The sequence below is a fragment of the Macaca thibetana genome, chromosome 5 (genome assembly GCF_024542745.1).
Source record: "Macaca thibetana thibetana isolate TM-01 chromosome 5, ASM2454274v1, whole genome shotgun sequence".
Classification (NCBI taxonomy): Eukaryota; Metazoa; Chordata; class Mammalia; order Primates; family Cercopithecidae; genus Macaca; species Macaca thibetana.
This window is the reverse complement of record NC_065582.1, coordinates 185301624-185315890: the sequence shown is the minus strand read 5'-3', so window position 1 is coordinate 185315890 and position 14267 is coordinate 185301624. Positions and strand designations below refer to the sequence as shown.

At 50.7% G+C, this 14267-nt stretch overlaps 1 protein-coding gene across 1 annotated transcript in view; it reads left to right on the top strand.

Moving 5' to 3' along the window:
• PDE6B (phosphodiesterase 6B) overlaps positions 1–14267 on the top strand; it is a 43379-nt gene that overhangs the window by 7018 nt on the left and 22094 nt on the right. Inside the window, exons 2-3 of the mRNA XM_050790804.1 lie at positions 1188–1340; positions 1747–1836. Coding sequence (XP_050646761.1) covers positions 1188–1340; positions 1747–1836 — 243 coding nt within the window. The remainder of the gene's footprint in view (positions 1–1187; positions 1341–1746; positions 1837–14267) is intronic.

Here is a 14267-nt window from a genome sequence, read left to right as displayed (position 1 = left end):
GGAAGCGGGTGGAGGGAAGTTGCGAGGAGTCGCCCTCTGCCGCCGCAGGGCTGCCGTCCCTAGAAACAGCACGAGATGTGAGGCGCATCCCAGGGGCTCCCGTTCAGCTGGTGCAGTGGCCGAGGGCAGAGCCTGTTATTTTTGCCTCGTGGGCTAGTGAGGAGAAGGCCGTAGAACTGCCCTGTGCCTGCTACAGGTCGTACAGGTGGGAAGTCCAGACCCCAGCAGGGCCTACTCGGGAGCCATTGATCTGGGTCACTGCCCCAGGGCACCCTGGCCTCATGTAAACAATGTCAGAATCAGGAAGTAAGAGGAGGGTCTGGGGTCACATCCAACTCTCTGAAGGACAGAATCCTGGTCGCCTGGGGGTGCCTGGTCTCAGTAACCCTCAGTGCGTCTGGGCAGAGGCAGAGCTCAGCTGACCTGTTCCTTGGGGGGCCGGAACCTAAAACCAAAGAGAGGAGGGGCTGCTCTGAATCTGGTGGGAGTGAGGGTAGGAGTGAGGGTAGGTGGGGAGCCCCCAGGAGCCAGAGGCAGGCAAAGTTCTCATCACAGTGGGCCCCAGACCCCAGGGAGCAGACCCTGGGAGTGTGGGCCTGGGAGGCCAGAGAGGTAGCGTACAGACCCCAGGGCTGCCAGGACTCCCACCCCGGCTTGCCAGCTGCACCTGCCCTGCCTAAAGTGTCCCACGAACAAGCCCGCAATCAGAATGGGCTCATCCCGCATCCTACCAAGGGCTGTCTCTTGGGGAAGAGTGTAGGAGTGTCCTGAAGGGGGCTGAAGGCAGGAGAGGGTGGCGGACACCAGGAGGCTTCAGGGACAAGGTGAGCAGGCAGGCTCAACAAGCATCCAGGAGGCCCAACGCTGCTGGAGGGTGGCAGGTGTGGGACGGCACAGGAGGTGCCAGGCAGGGTGGGGCCACCGGTGAGGCCTGCATAGGTCTGCTGGACTGAGCACTGTGGGGCACCAGCGTCCTCTGCACAGAGGTGCACGGAGCCAGGCTGGAGTCACAGGGACAGGCCCAGCTCTCATCGCCCAGTGGCCACGTTCCAGTGCCCAGCAGGGCCCCCGGGCGCCTCACACCTGGATGGCAGTGGCCTCCGCAGAGCTTGGCAGCAACCCCAGTGGTGCGGGCCCCAGGCCCACGCAGCGACAGCCTCTTTAGCCTCTTTCCTCTCCTGCGGCAGTGCCCTCACTTCAGCTCATTTGCTGACGAGCTCACTGACTACAAGACAAAGAATATCCTGGCCACACCCATCATGAACGGCAAAGACGTCGTGGCGGTGATCATGGCGGTGAACAAGCTCAACGGCCCATTCTTCACCAGCGAAGACGAAGACGTGAGTACGGGGGGCGCCTGGGCAGCCGCGTGTCTGCCTCCTTGCCCGCCTGCCCACCTGCGTGTTCTGTGTGGCACGTCTGCCTGCCCGCCTGCCCGCCCACGTGTTCTGTGCTGCGTGTCTGCTGGGCTGTTGAGCTCCATGTGCTCGTCTGCACATCGCTGTGCTCCTGCGTGTCTGCGCACACCTGTGTGTGTGTGTGTGTGTGTGACAGAGAGAGAGACAGCTTGCGTGCCCGCCCTGTGCACCTGAGCTTGTGTGTGCCAGTCCATGTCTGTGTGCTGGGCACAGCTTCCCGGTGTGTCTGGGCAGCCTCAGGAGGGCATGTTTCTCCTGCAGAATACCCACGGGGGCACATGTCTGAAAGCTGGAATTTTAACTCCTCTTGTGGCGATTCCCGTTTCAGGTGTTCTTGAAGTACCTGAATTTCGCCACGTTGGACCTGAAGATCTATCACCTGAGCTACCTCCACAACTGCGAGACGCGCCGCGGCCAGGTACCACACGCTGAGCACGGCTCCCCCGTCTCGCTGCCTGCGCAGAGGCCGGTGGTGGCGGGTGGTATTGTGCTCGCCTGGGCAGGTCCCGGGGTGGGCATTGCTCCGGGGAGAGGAGGGCCCACGGCTTCTGTGGCTGTGCTGAGCTGCAACGGCCAGACGCATCTGCCACCTGCCTGCGATCCAGCCAGAGCGGGTGTGAGGCACCTGCAGAGGGGGAAAGGGGCACCGTTCCTAGAGGCCACCCCTGACCACCTTGGGAGGAGCCAGCATGAGTGATGAGTGAGCAGATCCGGCCCTGGCTGAGAGGGCACGGGGACAGGTCCGGCCTTGGCTGAGAGGGTACGGGGGCAGGTCCGACCCTGGCTGAGAGAGGGTACGGGGGCAGGTCCGGCCCTGGATGAGAGGGTACGGGGGCAGGTCCGGCCTTGGCTGAGAGAGGGTACGGGGGCAGGTCCGGCCCTGGATGAGAGGGTACGGGGGCAGGTCCGGCCCTGGATGAGAGGGTACGGGGGCAGGTCCAGCCCTGGCTGAGAGAGGGTACGGGGGCAGGTCCGGCCCTGGATGAGAGGGTACGGGGGCAGGTCCGGCCCTGGATGAGAGGGTACGGGGGCAGGCCCGGCCCTGGCTGAGAGGGTACGGGGGCAGGTCCGACCCTGGCTGAGAGGGTACGGGGGCAGGTCCGGCCCTGGCTGAGAGGGTACGGGGGCAGGTCCGGCCTTGGCTGAGAGGGCACGGGGGCAGGTCCGGCCTTGGCTGAGAGGGTACGGGGGCAGGTCCGGCCCTGGCTGAGAGGGTACGGGGGCAGGTCCGGCCCTGGATGAGAGGGTACGGGGGCAGGTCCGACCCTGGCTGAGAGGGTACGGGGGCAGGTCCGGCCCTGGCTGAGAGAGGGTACGGGGGCAGGTCCGGCCCTGGCTGAGAGAGGGTACGGGGGCAGGTCCGGCCCTGGCCGAGAGAGGGCACGGGGGCAGGTCCGACCCTGGCTGAGAGAGGGCACGGGGGCAGGTCCGGCCTTGGCTGAGAGAGGGTACGGGGGCAGGTCCGACCCTGGCTGAGAGAGGGCACGGGGGCAGGTCCGGCCCTGGCTGAGAGAGGGCACGGGGGCAGGTCCGGCCCTGGCTGAGAGAGGGCACGGGGGCAGGTCCGACCCTGGCCGAGATGTTGGGGACGGAGGCCCAAGGACCTTATGGAGTCAGGTGTGCCAAGGTGTGTGGGAAAATGCAGGGGGGTGACCTCCAGGGCAGGCGGTCCTCCCGTCTAAGACCCTGGCTCAGGGGAGACCTGGATGGATAGTGAGTGGGCCAGGGGAAGGAGGCTCTATGTTGGGGCTGGGAAGCCGTCCACACAGTGGCCTTGGGGCTGAGCCACAAAGGAGAACTGTAAAGACGGCGGGTCACCTCCTGCCTTCCCCGTGTCTTGTTCTGCCTGCGGACGCTGCCTGGCCCTGGTCACCTGCTGCGAGCCTGCTGAACATGGCGAGAGGCTGAGGTCTTTATCTCAGCATCTGGCGGGTTTAGGGGCCTCCTCCTGGCCTCAGGGCTGCCTCAGGGGCAGTCTGGAAAGGCGGGCAGGGCCCCTGACCAAGCAGCCCCAATCCAAGCAGGCCTCCCACAGGCCAGGGCCGTGGGAACCAGGGACCAGGGAGACCATCTGTGTAATTTATCTGGAATTATTTTGCATGAGAGATTTGTCCCTTTTCCCCATTTACTAAGTTATTCAACCATTTATTTATGTCAGTCTAGACTTAGGAGTGTTGTATGCTTAGGTTATAATTCAACACGATTTTGTTTATTTTCTTGCTCATGTGAGTCCAGCTTTGGCCCCTGGGAGCTCTTCTGCTTGGCTCCTGTGCTCTTTTGACATGACCCCATCACTGTGGGGTTTTGCTTTGGTTTATTTTTTGGTTTTTTATGTGTTTTTTATTTTTGTTTTGTTTTGTTTTGTTTTTGAGATGGGGTCCATCTCGGCTCACTACAACCTCTGCCCCCAAGTTCAAGCGATTTCCTGCCTCAGCCTCCCAAGTAGCTTCGATCACAGGTGTGCACCACCACGCCCGGCTAATTTTGTATTTTTAGTAGAGACGGGGTTTCACCATGTTGCCAGGATGGTCTCCAACTCCTGACCTCAAGTGATCCGCTCACCTCAGTCTCCCAAAGTGCTGGGATCACTGGTGTGAGGCACTGCGCTCAGCCTGGCTTGGTTTTGAAATTCCTCACTTTTTAGCTCCACAGGATGCCCCCGGCTCATTGTGTATTTCCTGCCCTGGTCTTGCCATCAGCCACTTCTCCAGGGAGCCCGGCTCCTTCTGTTGGAAAGCAGTAACAGGAGCCGCGGCCTGGGGGCTGGCAGTGCTGGTCGCAGGAGTCACTGCTTCCAGGCCGTCTCGGCCAGCAGAGCGAGAGGCAGCCATGCTCTGCCAGCCTTTGCGAGTCCCCTGAGTGTGCACAGAGCTGCAAATGTTCCTGCGCGTGACCATTGCGCTCGAGCTGACGTCTCCAGCCCTGGCCCACAGCAGCTCATTCTGGCTTCTTCCTCTTGCTGCTATGTGAATTCCCATCCAACAGTGGAACGCCTGGGAGCCATCCTCTGCCCATGCACTTAATTGTCTGATTCCAGCGCAGGGGTATAGCCGTGTCAGGATTGTTCACCCGCACCCCACGGAGAACTGTGTCGCCGAGTAGAATACGGGGTTGATGAAGAGTTTCTTTTGCCTTCAGTCTTACTGAGGCCAGAAGGCGGCTTGCTCGGTTCCTTCCCACCAGTGATGAGTGAGATTTCCTGCTGCTCTGCAATCTCACCAGCGTTTGGTGGCACTGCAATCTGATGGGTGTACGGTAGCATCTCATTATTGTTGTAATTTACAATCCCCTAATGACAGATGATGTCGCACGTCTTTTCATTTACATATCTGCCATCTGTACGTCTTAATCTTTGGTGAGTTGTCTGTTCAGATCTTTTGCCCTGTTTGATTGGGTTATTTGTTTTCTTATCATTTAAAGAAAGCCTGAGTTTTATTTTTATTTACTACTAAAAATTTATTGTATTTATTGGAGAATAGGCGGGTGCAGTGAGCCGAGATCCGGCCACTCTGTCAGCGTGAGACTCCGTCCAGGCTGGGAGGGTGCAATGGCGCGATCTCGGCTCACTGCAACCTCTGCCTCCCAGATTCAAGCAATTCTCCTGCCTCAGCCTTCCAAGTAGCTGGGACTACAGGTGTGCCCCACCACACCTGGGTAATTTTTTTTAGAGACAGAGTCTTGCTGTGCTGCCCAGGATGGTAGGACGGCAGTTCTGTGATGTTTTTCTGGGGGTCCACTGTTCACAGGAGGCAGAAATGGCAAGTCAGGCAGAGCAGGGGCTCTGCTAGAGCAAACATGAGGGAATAGAGAGCGTGTCCCTTAAGTTCATGGGCAAATGTCTGAACGGCCTTTTCTAAAGGAAAGGGGGAGAAGTGGGAAGCCCAGGCTTCTGTGCAGGAGAGATGCCTCTAAGTTCTTGTGGCTGCTTTCAGCTTGAGCCATTTAGGTGCAGAACTGGAAACTGTCAAGGGTGACTAAGCCCTGCTTCTGGCATGAGAAAGTTAAACTTGTATTCAAAAGTCATGCTCAGGCCGGGCGTGGTGGCTCATGTCTCTAATCCCAGCACTTTGGGAGGTCAGGGCAGGCAGATCACCTGAGGTCAAGAGTTTGAGACCAGCCCGGGCAACACGGTGAAACCGTCTCTATTAAAATACAAAAAATTATCCAGACACGGTGGTGCATGCCTGCAGTCCCAGCTACTCGGGAGGCTGAGGCAGGAGAATTGCTTGAACCCAGGAACTGGGTTCTCCTCCTCAGGTCCTCCTGCCCAGGACCTGCAGTGAGCTGAGATTGTACCACTGCACTCCAGCCTGGGCAACAGAACAAGACTCCATCTCAAAAAAAAAAAGAGAGAGAGAAAAAAAAAAAGGTGATGCTGAGACCAGGAGCAGTGGCTCCCTCTATAGGAAGGCTGAGGCGGGAGAATCACTTGAGGCCAGGAATTTGAGACCAACCTGGGCAATATAGCAAGACCCCATCTCTACAAAAACAGAAGAATGATTTGCAAATATTTTCTACCAGGATGTGGCTTGTCTTTTAATTCACTTTACACTGTATTTTGCAAAATAGTTTTAAATTTTATTATAATAAAGTCCAATTGGCCAGGCATGGTGGCTCATGCCTGTAATCCCAGCACTTTGGGAGGCCAAGGCAGGCCAATCACCTGATGTCAGGAGTTCGAGATCAGCCTGGCCAAGATGGTGAAACCCCATCTCTACTAAAAAAATATGAAAATTAGCTGGGCATGGTAGTGGGCACCTGTAATCCCACTTACTCAGGAGGCCGAGGCAGGAGAATCGCTTGAACCTGGGAGACGGAGGTTGCAGTGAGCTGAGATCACACCATTGCACTCCAGCCTGGATCACAGAGCGAGACTCCCATCTCGGAAAAAAAAAAAAAATCCAACTTAGTATTTTTTTTCCTTCATGGATTGTATTTTGTGTTGTATCTAAAAACTCATCACTAAACCCAAGGTCACCTAGATTTTCTCTTGTTGTCTGCTAGAAGTCATATAGATTTGTATTTTACATTAGATGTGTGATTCATTTTCTGAAAGGTGTAAGGTCTGCATCTGGATTAATTTTTTGTGGTGGTGTTGTTGGCATGTGGAAGTCCAGTTGATCCAGCACCATGTGTTGAAAAAGGCCACCTTTTCTCCATTGTGTTGCTTTTGCTCTTTTGTCAAAGATCAGGTGGCTCTGTTGGTGTGAGTCTGTTCCTGAGCTCTTTATTCTGTTCCACTGTCGTATGTGTTTATTCGTCCACGATACCAGACCGTAGACCGTCTTGATCACTGTAGGTTTAGAGTAAGTCTTGAAGTTGGGAATGTCAGCACTCTACTTTTCTTTCTTCTGCAGTATTGTGCTAGCTATTCTGGGTTTGTTGCGTTTCCACATAAACCTTAGAGTCAGTTTGTCAATATCCACAAAATAGCTTACTAGTAGTGTCATTGGGACTACATTAAATCTGTAGATCAAGTTGGGAAAAATTGCTGTCTTAGAAATAATGTATCTTCCAATTGATGAACACAGAATCTCTCTTCATTTATTCAGATCTTTGATTTCTTTCATCAGAATGTTGCAGTTTTTGCATACAAATCCATAATTTTATTAGATTTGTACCTAAGTATTTCATTTTCCCATGGTAAAGTAAGTGATATTGGGTTCTTAATTTCAAATTCCAATTGTTCATTGCTGTTATAAAGCAAAACAATGGACCTCTGTATGTTAACTTTGTATCCTGGGCAGAGAAGAGGTGAGGGTGAGGCGGTCAGCGCAGGAGCCAGGCCAGGCTGGGCAGGGGGTCCCTGAGTGCCCGAGGCCTCACCTTCTCCTTGGTCATGTCCAGGGGGCCCACCAAGTACTGTCACAGGCACACCTTTAAAACCGAGGTCTGCTGGGCTGTGTGGCTGGGGCAGGCCAGCCAGGCATCCCAGCTCCTGGGGGACCCATGAGGCCCTGACCACAGCCCCACACAGAGCCATCAGAGACACACTTTTTTTTTTTTCTGAGACAGAGTCTCACTCTGTCACCCAAGCTGGAGTGCAGTGGCACAATCTCGGCTCACTGCAACCTTTACCTCCCAGGTTCAAGCGATTCTCCTGCCTCAGGCTCCCAAGTAACTGAGACTACAGATGTGCATCACCACACCTGCCAAATTTTTGTATTTTTAGTAGAGACAGGATTTCACCATGTTGGCCAGGCTGGTCTCCAACTCCTGAGCTCAGGTGATCTGCCCACCTTGGCCTCCCAAAGTGCTGGAATTACAGGCATGAGCCACTGCTCTGAGCCAGGAGTTTTTTATTGATTATTTGGTGTTTTTACCTAGACAATCATGTCATCTGCAAACAAAGATAGCTTTCTTCCCTCACAGTCTATATACATTGTATTTCTTTTTCTTGTCTTATTGCACTAGCGAGGACTTCAACTATAATGTTGGATGTGAGTGGTGAGAGGAGGGAAACATCTTTGCCTTATTCCCAATCTTAGGAGAAAGCATCCGCTTTCTCACCATTAAGAATGACATCGGCCGGGCGCGGTGGCTCAAGCCTGTAATCCCAGCACTTTGGGAGGCCGAGATGGGTGGATCACGAGGTCAGGAGATCGAGACCATCCTGGCTAACACAGTGAAACCCCGTCTCTACTAAAAAACACAAAAAACTAGCCAGGCAAGGTGGCGGGCGCCTGTAGTCCCAGCTACTTGGGAGGCTGAGGCAGGAGAATGGCGTGAACCCAGGAGGCGGAGCTTCCAGTGAGCTGAGATCCGGCCAGTGCACTGCAGCCTGGGCGACAGAGCCAGACTCCGCCTCAAAAAAAAAAAAAAAAAAGAATGACATCGCCCAGCTAGGCACGGTGGCTCATGCCTGTAATCCCACCACTTTGGGAGACCGAGGTGGGTGGATCACCTGAGGTCGGGAGTTCGAGATCAGCCTGACCAACATGGAGAAACCCCCATCTCTACTAAAAATACAAAAAATTAGCCAGGCGTGGTGGCACATTTCTGTAAATTCAGCTACTCAGGAGGCTGAGGCAGGAGAATCGTTTGAACCTGGGAGGCGGAGGTTGCGGTGAGCCACGATTGTGCCATCACACTCCAGCCTGAGCAACAAGAGTGAAACTCCATCTGAAAAATAAAACAAAACAAAAAAAAGAATGACATTGTCCAGCGCGGTGGCTCATGCCTGTAATCCCAGCACTCTGGGCGGCTAAAGCAGGCAGATAGCTTGAGCCCAGGAGCTTGAGACAAGCCTGGGCAACATGGTCAAACACCATCTCCACAAAAATTGCAAAAATGTTAGCCAGGCATGGTGGTGTGTGCCAGCAGTCCCAGCAACTCACCACTGCGCTCCAACCTGGGCAACAGACACTGTCTCAAAAAAAGAAAAGAAAAGAAAAGAAAAAAAGAATGCCTTTAGCTCTAGGATTTTTGTTGAATTTTTAAAATCTAGTTGAGGAAGTTCCCTCTATTTCTAGTTTGCTAATTGTTTTTATTCTGAATGAATGTTGGATTTTTCAAATTTTTTTCTGCATTGATTGATAACATCATATGTTTTTTGAACAAATTTTGAACAAGCTTTGCATAATTAGAATAAATGCCACCTGGTTATATAGTGTAATTATTATTTTCATACATTGTTAAATTGGTCTTGCCATGTTTTGTTAAGAATTTTGGCATCTATAGGCCGGGCACGGTGGCTCAAGCCTGTAATCCTAGCACTTTGGGAGGTTGAGGCAGGCAGATCACGAGGTCAAGAGATCGAGAGCATCCTGGCCAACATAGTGAAACCCTGTCTCTAGTAAAAATACAAAAATTAGCTGGGCGAGGTGGCAGGTGCCTGTAGTCCCAGCTACTCGGGAAGCTGAGGCAGGAGAATCACTTGAACCCGGAAGGTGGAGGTTGCAGTGAGCCAAGGTCACGCCACTGCACTCCAGCCTGACGACAGAATGAGATTCTATCTCAAAAAAAGGAAAAAAAAAGAATTTTTGCATCTATATTCGTGAACTACATTGGTCTGTAGTTTTTCTTTCTTATAATGTCTTTATCTGGTTTTGCTATTAGGATAATTTTGACCTCAACGAATAAATTAGAAGTGCTCCCTCTGCTTCTATTTTTGGAAGAGATTGTAGTGAATTGACATAATATCTTTCCTCAATGATTGGTCAGATTCACCAGTGAAACCATTAGGGACTGGTGCTTTCTTTTTGGATGATTATTAATTATTGATTCAATTTCTTTAATACTCAGAGGACTCTTCAGATTCTTCTAATTCTCCTGGTGTGAGTCTTGGTAGTTTGTGTCTTTCTAGTGATCAGTCTATTTCATCTCAGTTAAAATCAAATTTTGAGGCATAGAGTTGTCATAATTATTATTTATTTTCTTCTGCTTGCTTTAGGCTTGATTTGAAGTTCTTTTTCTAGTTTCTTAAGCTTTGAGTATTGATTTAGATCTTTCTTCCTTTTTATTGTGTGCACTGCTTTCCCTGCACCTGACAAATTCTGATAGGTTGTGTATTTTTACTCTTATTTAGTTCAAAATCTTTTTTTTTTTTTTTTTTTTGACGGAGTCTCGCTCTGTCACCAGGCTGGAGTGCAGTGGCACAATCTTGGCTCACTGCAACCTCTGCCTCCTGGGTTCACGCCATTCTCCTGCCTCAGCCTCCCGAGTAACTGGGACTACAGGCGCCCGCCACCACGCCCGGCTAATTTTTGTATTTTTAGTAGAGATGGGGTTTCACCGTGTTAGCCAGGTTGGTCTCGATCTCCTGACCTCATGATCCACCTGCCTTGGCCTCTAGAAGCGCTGGGATCACAGGCGTGAGCCACCGCGCCTGGCCGAGTTCAAACCCTTTTAAAAGGTCTCTTGAGACTCTGGCCCATCTGTTATTTAGAAGTGTGTTGTTAAATCCATTTTAAAGTTTTCAGCTGTATTTCTGTTGTTGATTTCTAATTTAATTGCACTATAAGAACATATTTTTCATTATTTTTATTTTCAAAATTTTGTTAAGATGTATTTTATGGCCCAGAATGTGGTTTATCTTGCTGTATGCTCCATGTGACCTTGAGAAGAATGTGTATTGCGCTGTTGGTGGATAACATAATTTGTAGATGTCAATTATGTCCAGTCGAACAACGGTGTTGTTTATTATTTTTTATTTTTATCTTTTTTTTTTTGAGACTGATTGTTTCTCTGTCACTCAGGCTGGAGTGCAATGGTGCGATCTCAGCTCACTGCAACCTCCACCTTGTGATTCAGGTGATTCTCCTGCCTCAGCCTCCTGAGTAGCTGGGATTACAGGCACGTGCCACCACACCCACCTACTTCTTATATTTTTAAGTAGAGATGGAGTTTCACCATGTTGCCCAGGTTGGTCCCATGTTGCCCAGATTGGTCCCAAACTCCCAGCCTCAGGTGATCCACCCACCTCGGCCTCCCAAAGTGCTGGGATGACAGACGTGAGCCACCGCGCCTGGCCAACGGTGTTGTTTAGTTCAGCAATGTTCTTACTGAGCCTCTGCCTGCTGGATGTGCTCATTCTGATAGAGGGTAGTAAGTCTCCAACAGTAGTGGAGGATGTGTCTCTCCTTACAGCTTTATCAGCTTTTGTTTCATGTGTTTTGATGCTTTGTTATTAGATGTATGAACATGAATGATTTTTATGTCTTCATAGAGAAACAACCCCTTTATCATGTTGTGATGCCCCTTCTACCAATCATTTTCCTTGTTCTAAAGTACTCTTTGTCTAAATTAATATAGCTACCCCAGTGTCCTTGGATTCATTTTAGCATAGGATATATTTCTTCATTCCTTACTTTTAAACTATGTGTGTCTTTATACTTAAAGTGGGTTTTTTACAGACAACATATATATATAGGGTCAGGTCTTAGTTCTTTTTATCCACTCTGAAAATCTGTCAAGTGGTATATTTAGGCTATTCACACTTAAAGTGATTATTGATATAGTTGGATTAATATATATACCATATTCTTAACTGTTTTCTCTGCATTGCACTTAGTCTTCATTATTATCATCCCCTCTTTTTTCTGCCTTCTCTGGTTTTAATCGAGCATCTTATCCCATACTCTGTCCTCTCTTAGCTTATCAGTTATACTTGTTTTTCTTTTTCTTTCTTTCTTTTTTTTTTTTTTTTTGAGACAGAGTTTCGCTCTTTTTGCCCAGGCTGGAGTGCAGTGGCGCAATCTCAGCTCACCGCAACCTCCGCCTCCCAGGTTCAAGTGATTCTTCTGCCTCAGCCTCCCGAGTAGCTGGGATTATAGGCATGTACCACCACCCCGGCTAATTTTGTATTTTTAGTAGAGACAGGGTTTCTCCATGTTGGTCAGGCTGGTCTTGAACTCCCGACCTCAGGTGATCCACCTGCCTCGGCCTCCCAAAGTGCTGGGATTACAGGCGTAAGCCACTGCGCCTGGCTATACTTGTTTTTCTAAAAAAAATTTAGCATTTCCCCAGAATTTGCAATAATCATTTATGACTACTCTAAGCCCTCTTCCAAATAGCATTATACTGCTTCACTAGAGTGCAGCTATCTCACAGCAATGTACCTACAATTTCTCACTTCCACACTTACAAAATTTCTGTCATTTATTTTACTCATCCATGTGCTATAATCATGTAATATACTGTTACTATTATTACTTTGAACAAATAGTTATTAGAGAAATTAAGAAAAAGAAAATATGTTACTTTCCTGTCATTTATTTGTTTTCTGCTGCTGTTCCTTTTTTCACGCATATCCGAGTTTCTGATCTATCTCATTCTTCCTGTTTCCAAGGAACTTCTTTGAACATTTTCTGCAGGGCCAGACCACTGGTAACACATTCCTCAGTTTCTGTTTATCTGAGAAAGTCTTTATTTCTCCTTCACTTCTGAAGGAGAACTTTACTGGATATAGAATTATAAGTTAGCACATTTTTCTTCTCAACATTTCCAATACTTCACTCCACTCTCCTCTCGCTCGCATCGTTTCTGATGAGCTGTTTCCAACGTCTGCTTCCACTCTTGGTCAGATGTTCCCCCACCCCCAGCTTCCCTCGAGGTTTTCAGGTTGGTTTTGTGCAGTTTGAATATGATGTGCCTTAGGATCCGTTTTTTGACATTTGTCTTTTTTCACAGTCACTGAGCATCCTAGACGTGCGGTTTGGTGTCTGTCAATAATGTGGGCAAATCTCAGCCATTATTACTTCCACCATGTCTTCCCCTTCCCTCTTTCGGCTCCTCCCGGCACCCGCTGCCCTCCGGCACCTTCTGTATCTGTCTCTCTGCTCTGCTGCCTCCGCTCGTGGTTCCCTCTGCATTTCTCCTTCAGACACGCGCAGCCTCCGGACGGGCCACGGTGCTCTGCATTTCCGCCTGGCATCTCCTGTGCTCCAGCAGCCTTGTCCTTCCAGAGCGTCCATCTCTTTGCTTATGTTACCGTCTGCTCTCATGTGCTGCTTCCTTTTTCTAGTAGCGCCATTAGCATATTGATCATCGTAATTTTACTTTTTTTTTTTTTTTGAGACATTGTCTTGCTCTGTGGCCCTGGCTGGAGTGCAGTGGCAGCATCTTGGCTCACTGCAGTCTCCGCCTCCTGGGTTCTAGTGATTCTCCTGCCTCAGCCTCCTGAGTAGCTGGGATGACAGGCACCCACCACCACGGCCCAGCTAATTTTTGTATTTTTAGTAGAGATGGGTTGTCACCATGTTGTCCAGGCTGGTCTTGATCTCCTGACTTCAGTTGAACTGCCCACCTCGGCCTCCCAAAGTGCTAGAATTACAGGCGTGCGCCACCTTGCCCAGCCTGATCATAGTAATTTTAAATTCCCAGTCTGATAATTCCCAACTTCGTGTCACATCTGAGTCTGGTTCTGAGCTTGCTTTGTCTTTTTCTCGCCTTTTAGCGTGACTTGTAATTTTTGGCCAAAGCAGGAACTGGGGCAAATCAGCCTTGAGTGTGGGATTTGGGGTCCATCTGGCCCGGAACTGGGCTGTATTGAACATTGGCTGCAGCTGAGGGTGCCAGCAGCTTCCACGCCCTTGCTTGTGGTTTGCTTTTGCTCCCGTATCAGCTTGAGCTGCCATAACAAAATACCACACACCAAGCGCCTTAGACAGCAGGCATTCGCTTCTGACACTTCTGGAGGAGGCGAAGTTCCAGATGAAGGTGCTGACCAGTTCTGTTTCTGGCGAGGGCTCTCTCCCTGGCTTGCTGTGTCCTCGTCCCATAAGGGCACCAATCCTCTCGTGGGGGCCCCACGCTCGTGACCTCACCTAACCCTAATCATCCCCCAGGGCCCCACCTCCACTCACCGTCACATCTGGGGTGAGGGCTTCACAGATGCACGGGGGGAGGGGCACGTAATCTGGTCCACAGCAGGGACCACCCAGCAACAGACCTCAGTTTTTTGTTTGTTTTTTTTTTGAGAAAAGTGTGGCTCTGGTTCACACCATTCTCCTACCTCAGCCTCAACCCAGGTGTGATGGCTGGGCGCCTCACGCGCCACGGCTAATTTTTTTCTGTAATCCCAGCACTCCTTTGGGCCCGCCTCGGGCTAAGAGAGGGCAGATCACCTGAGGTCAGGAGTTCGAGACCAGCCTGGCCAAAATGGTGAAATCCTGTCTCTACTAAAACATACAAAAAATTATCTGGGCATGGTGGTGTGGGCCTGTAACACCAGCTACTCAGGACACTGAGGCAGGAAAATTGCTTGAACCCAGGAGGCAGAGGTCGCAGTGAGCCGAGATCATGCCACTGCACTCTAGCCTGGGCAACAAGAGCAAAACTGCGTCAAGGAAGGAAGGAAGGAAGGAAGGAAGATCCAAGAGTCAGGCATGTTTGCCCATTCTGTTGTCT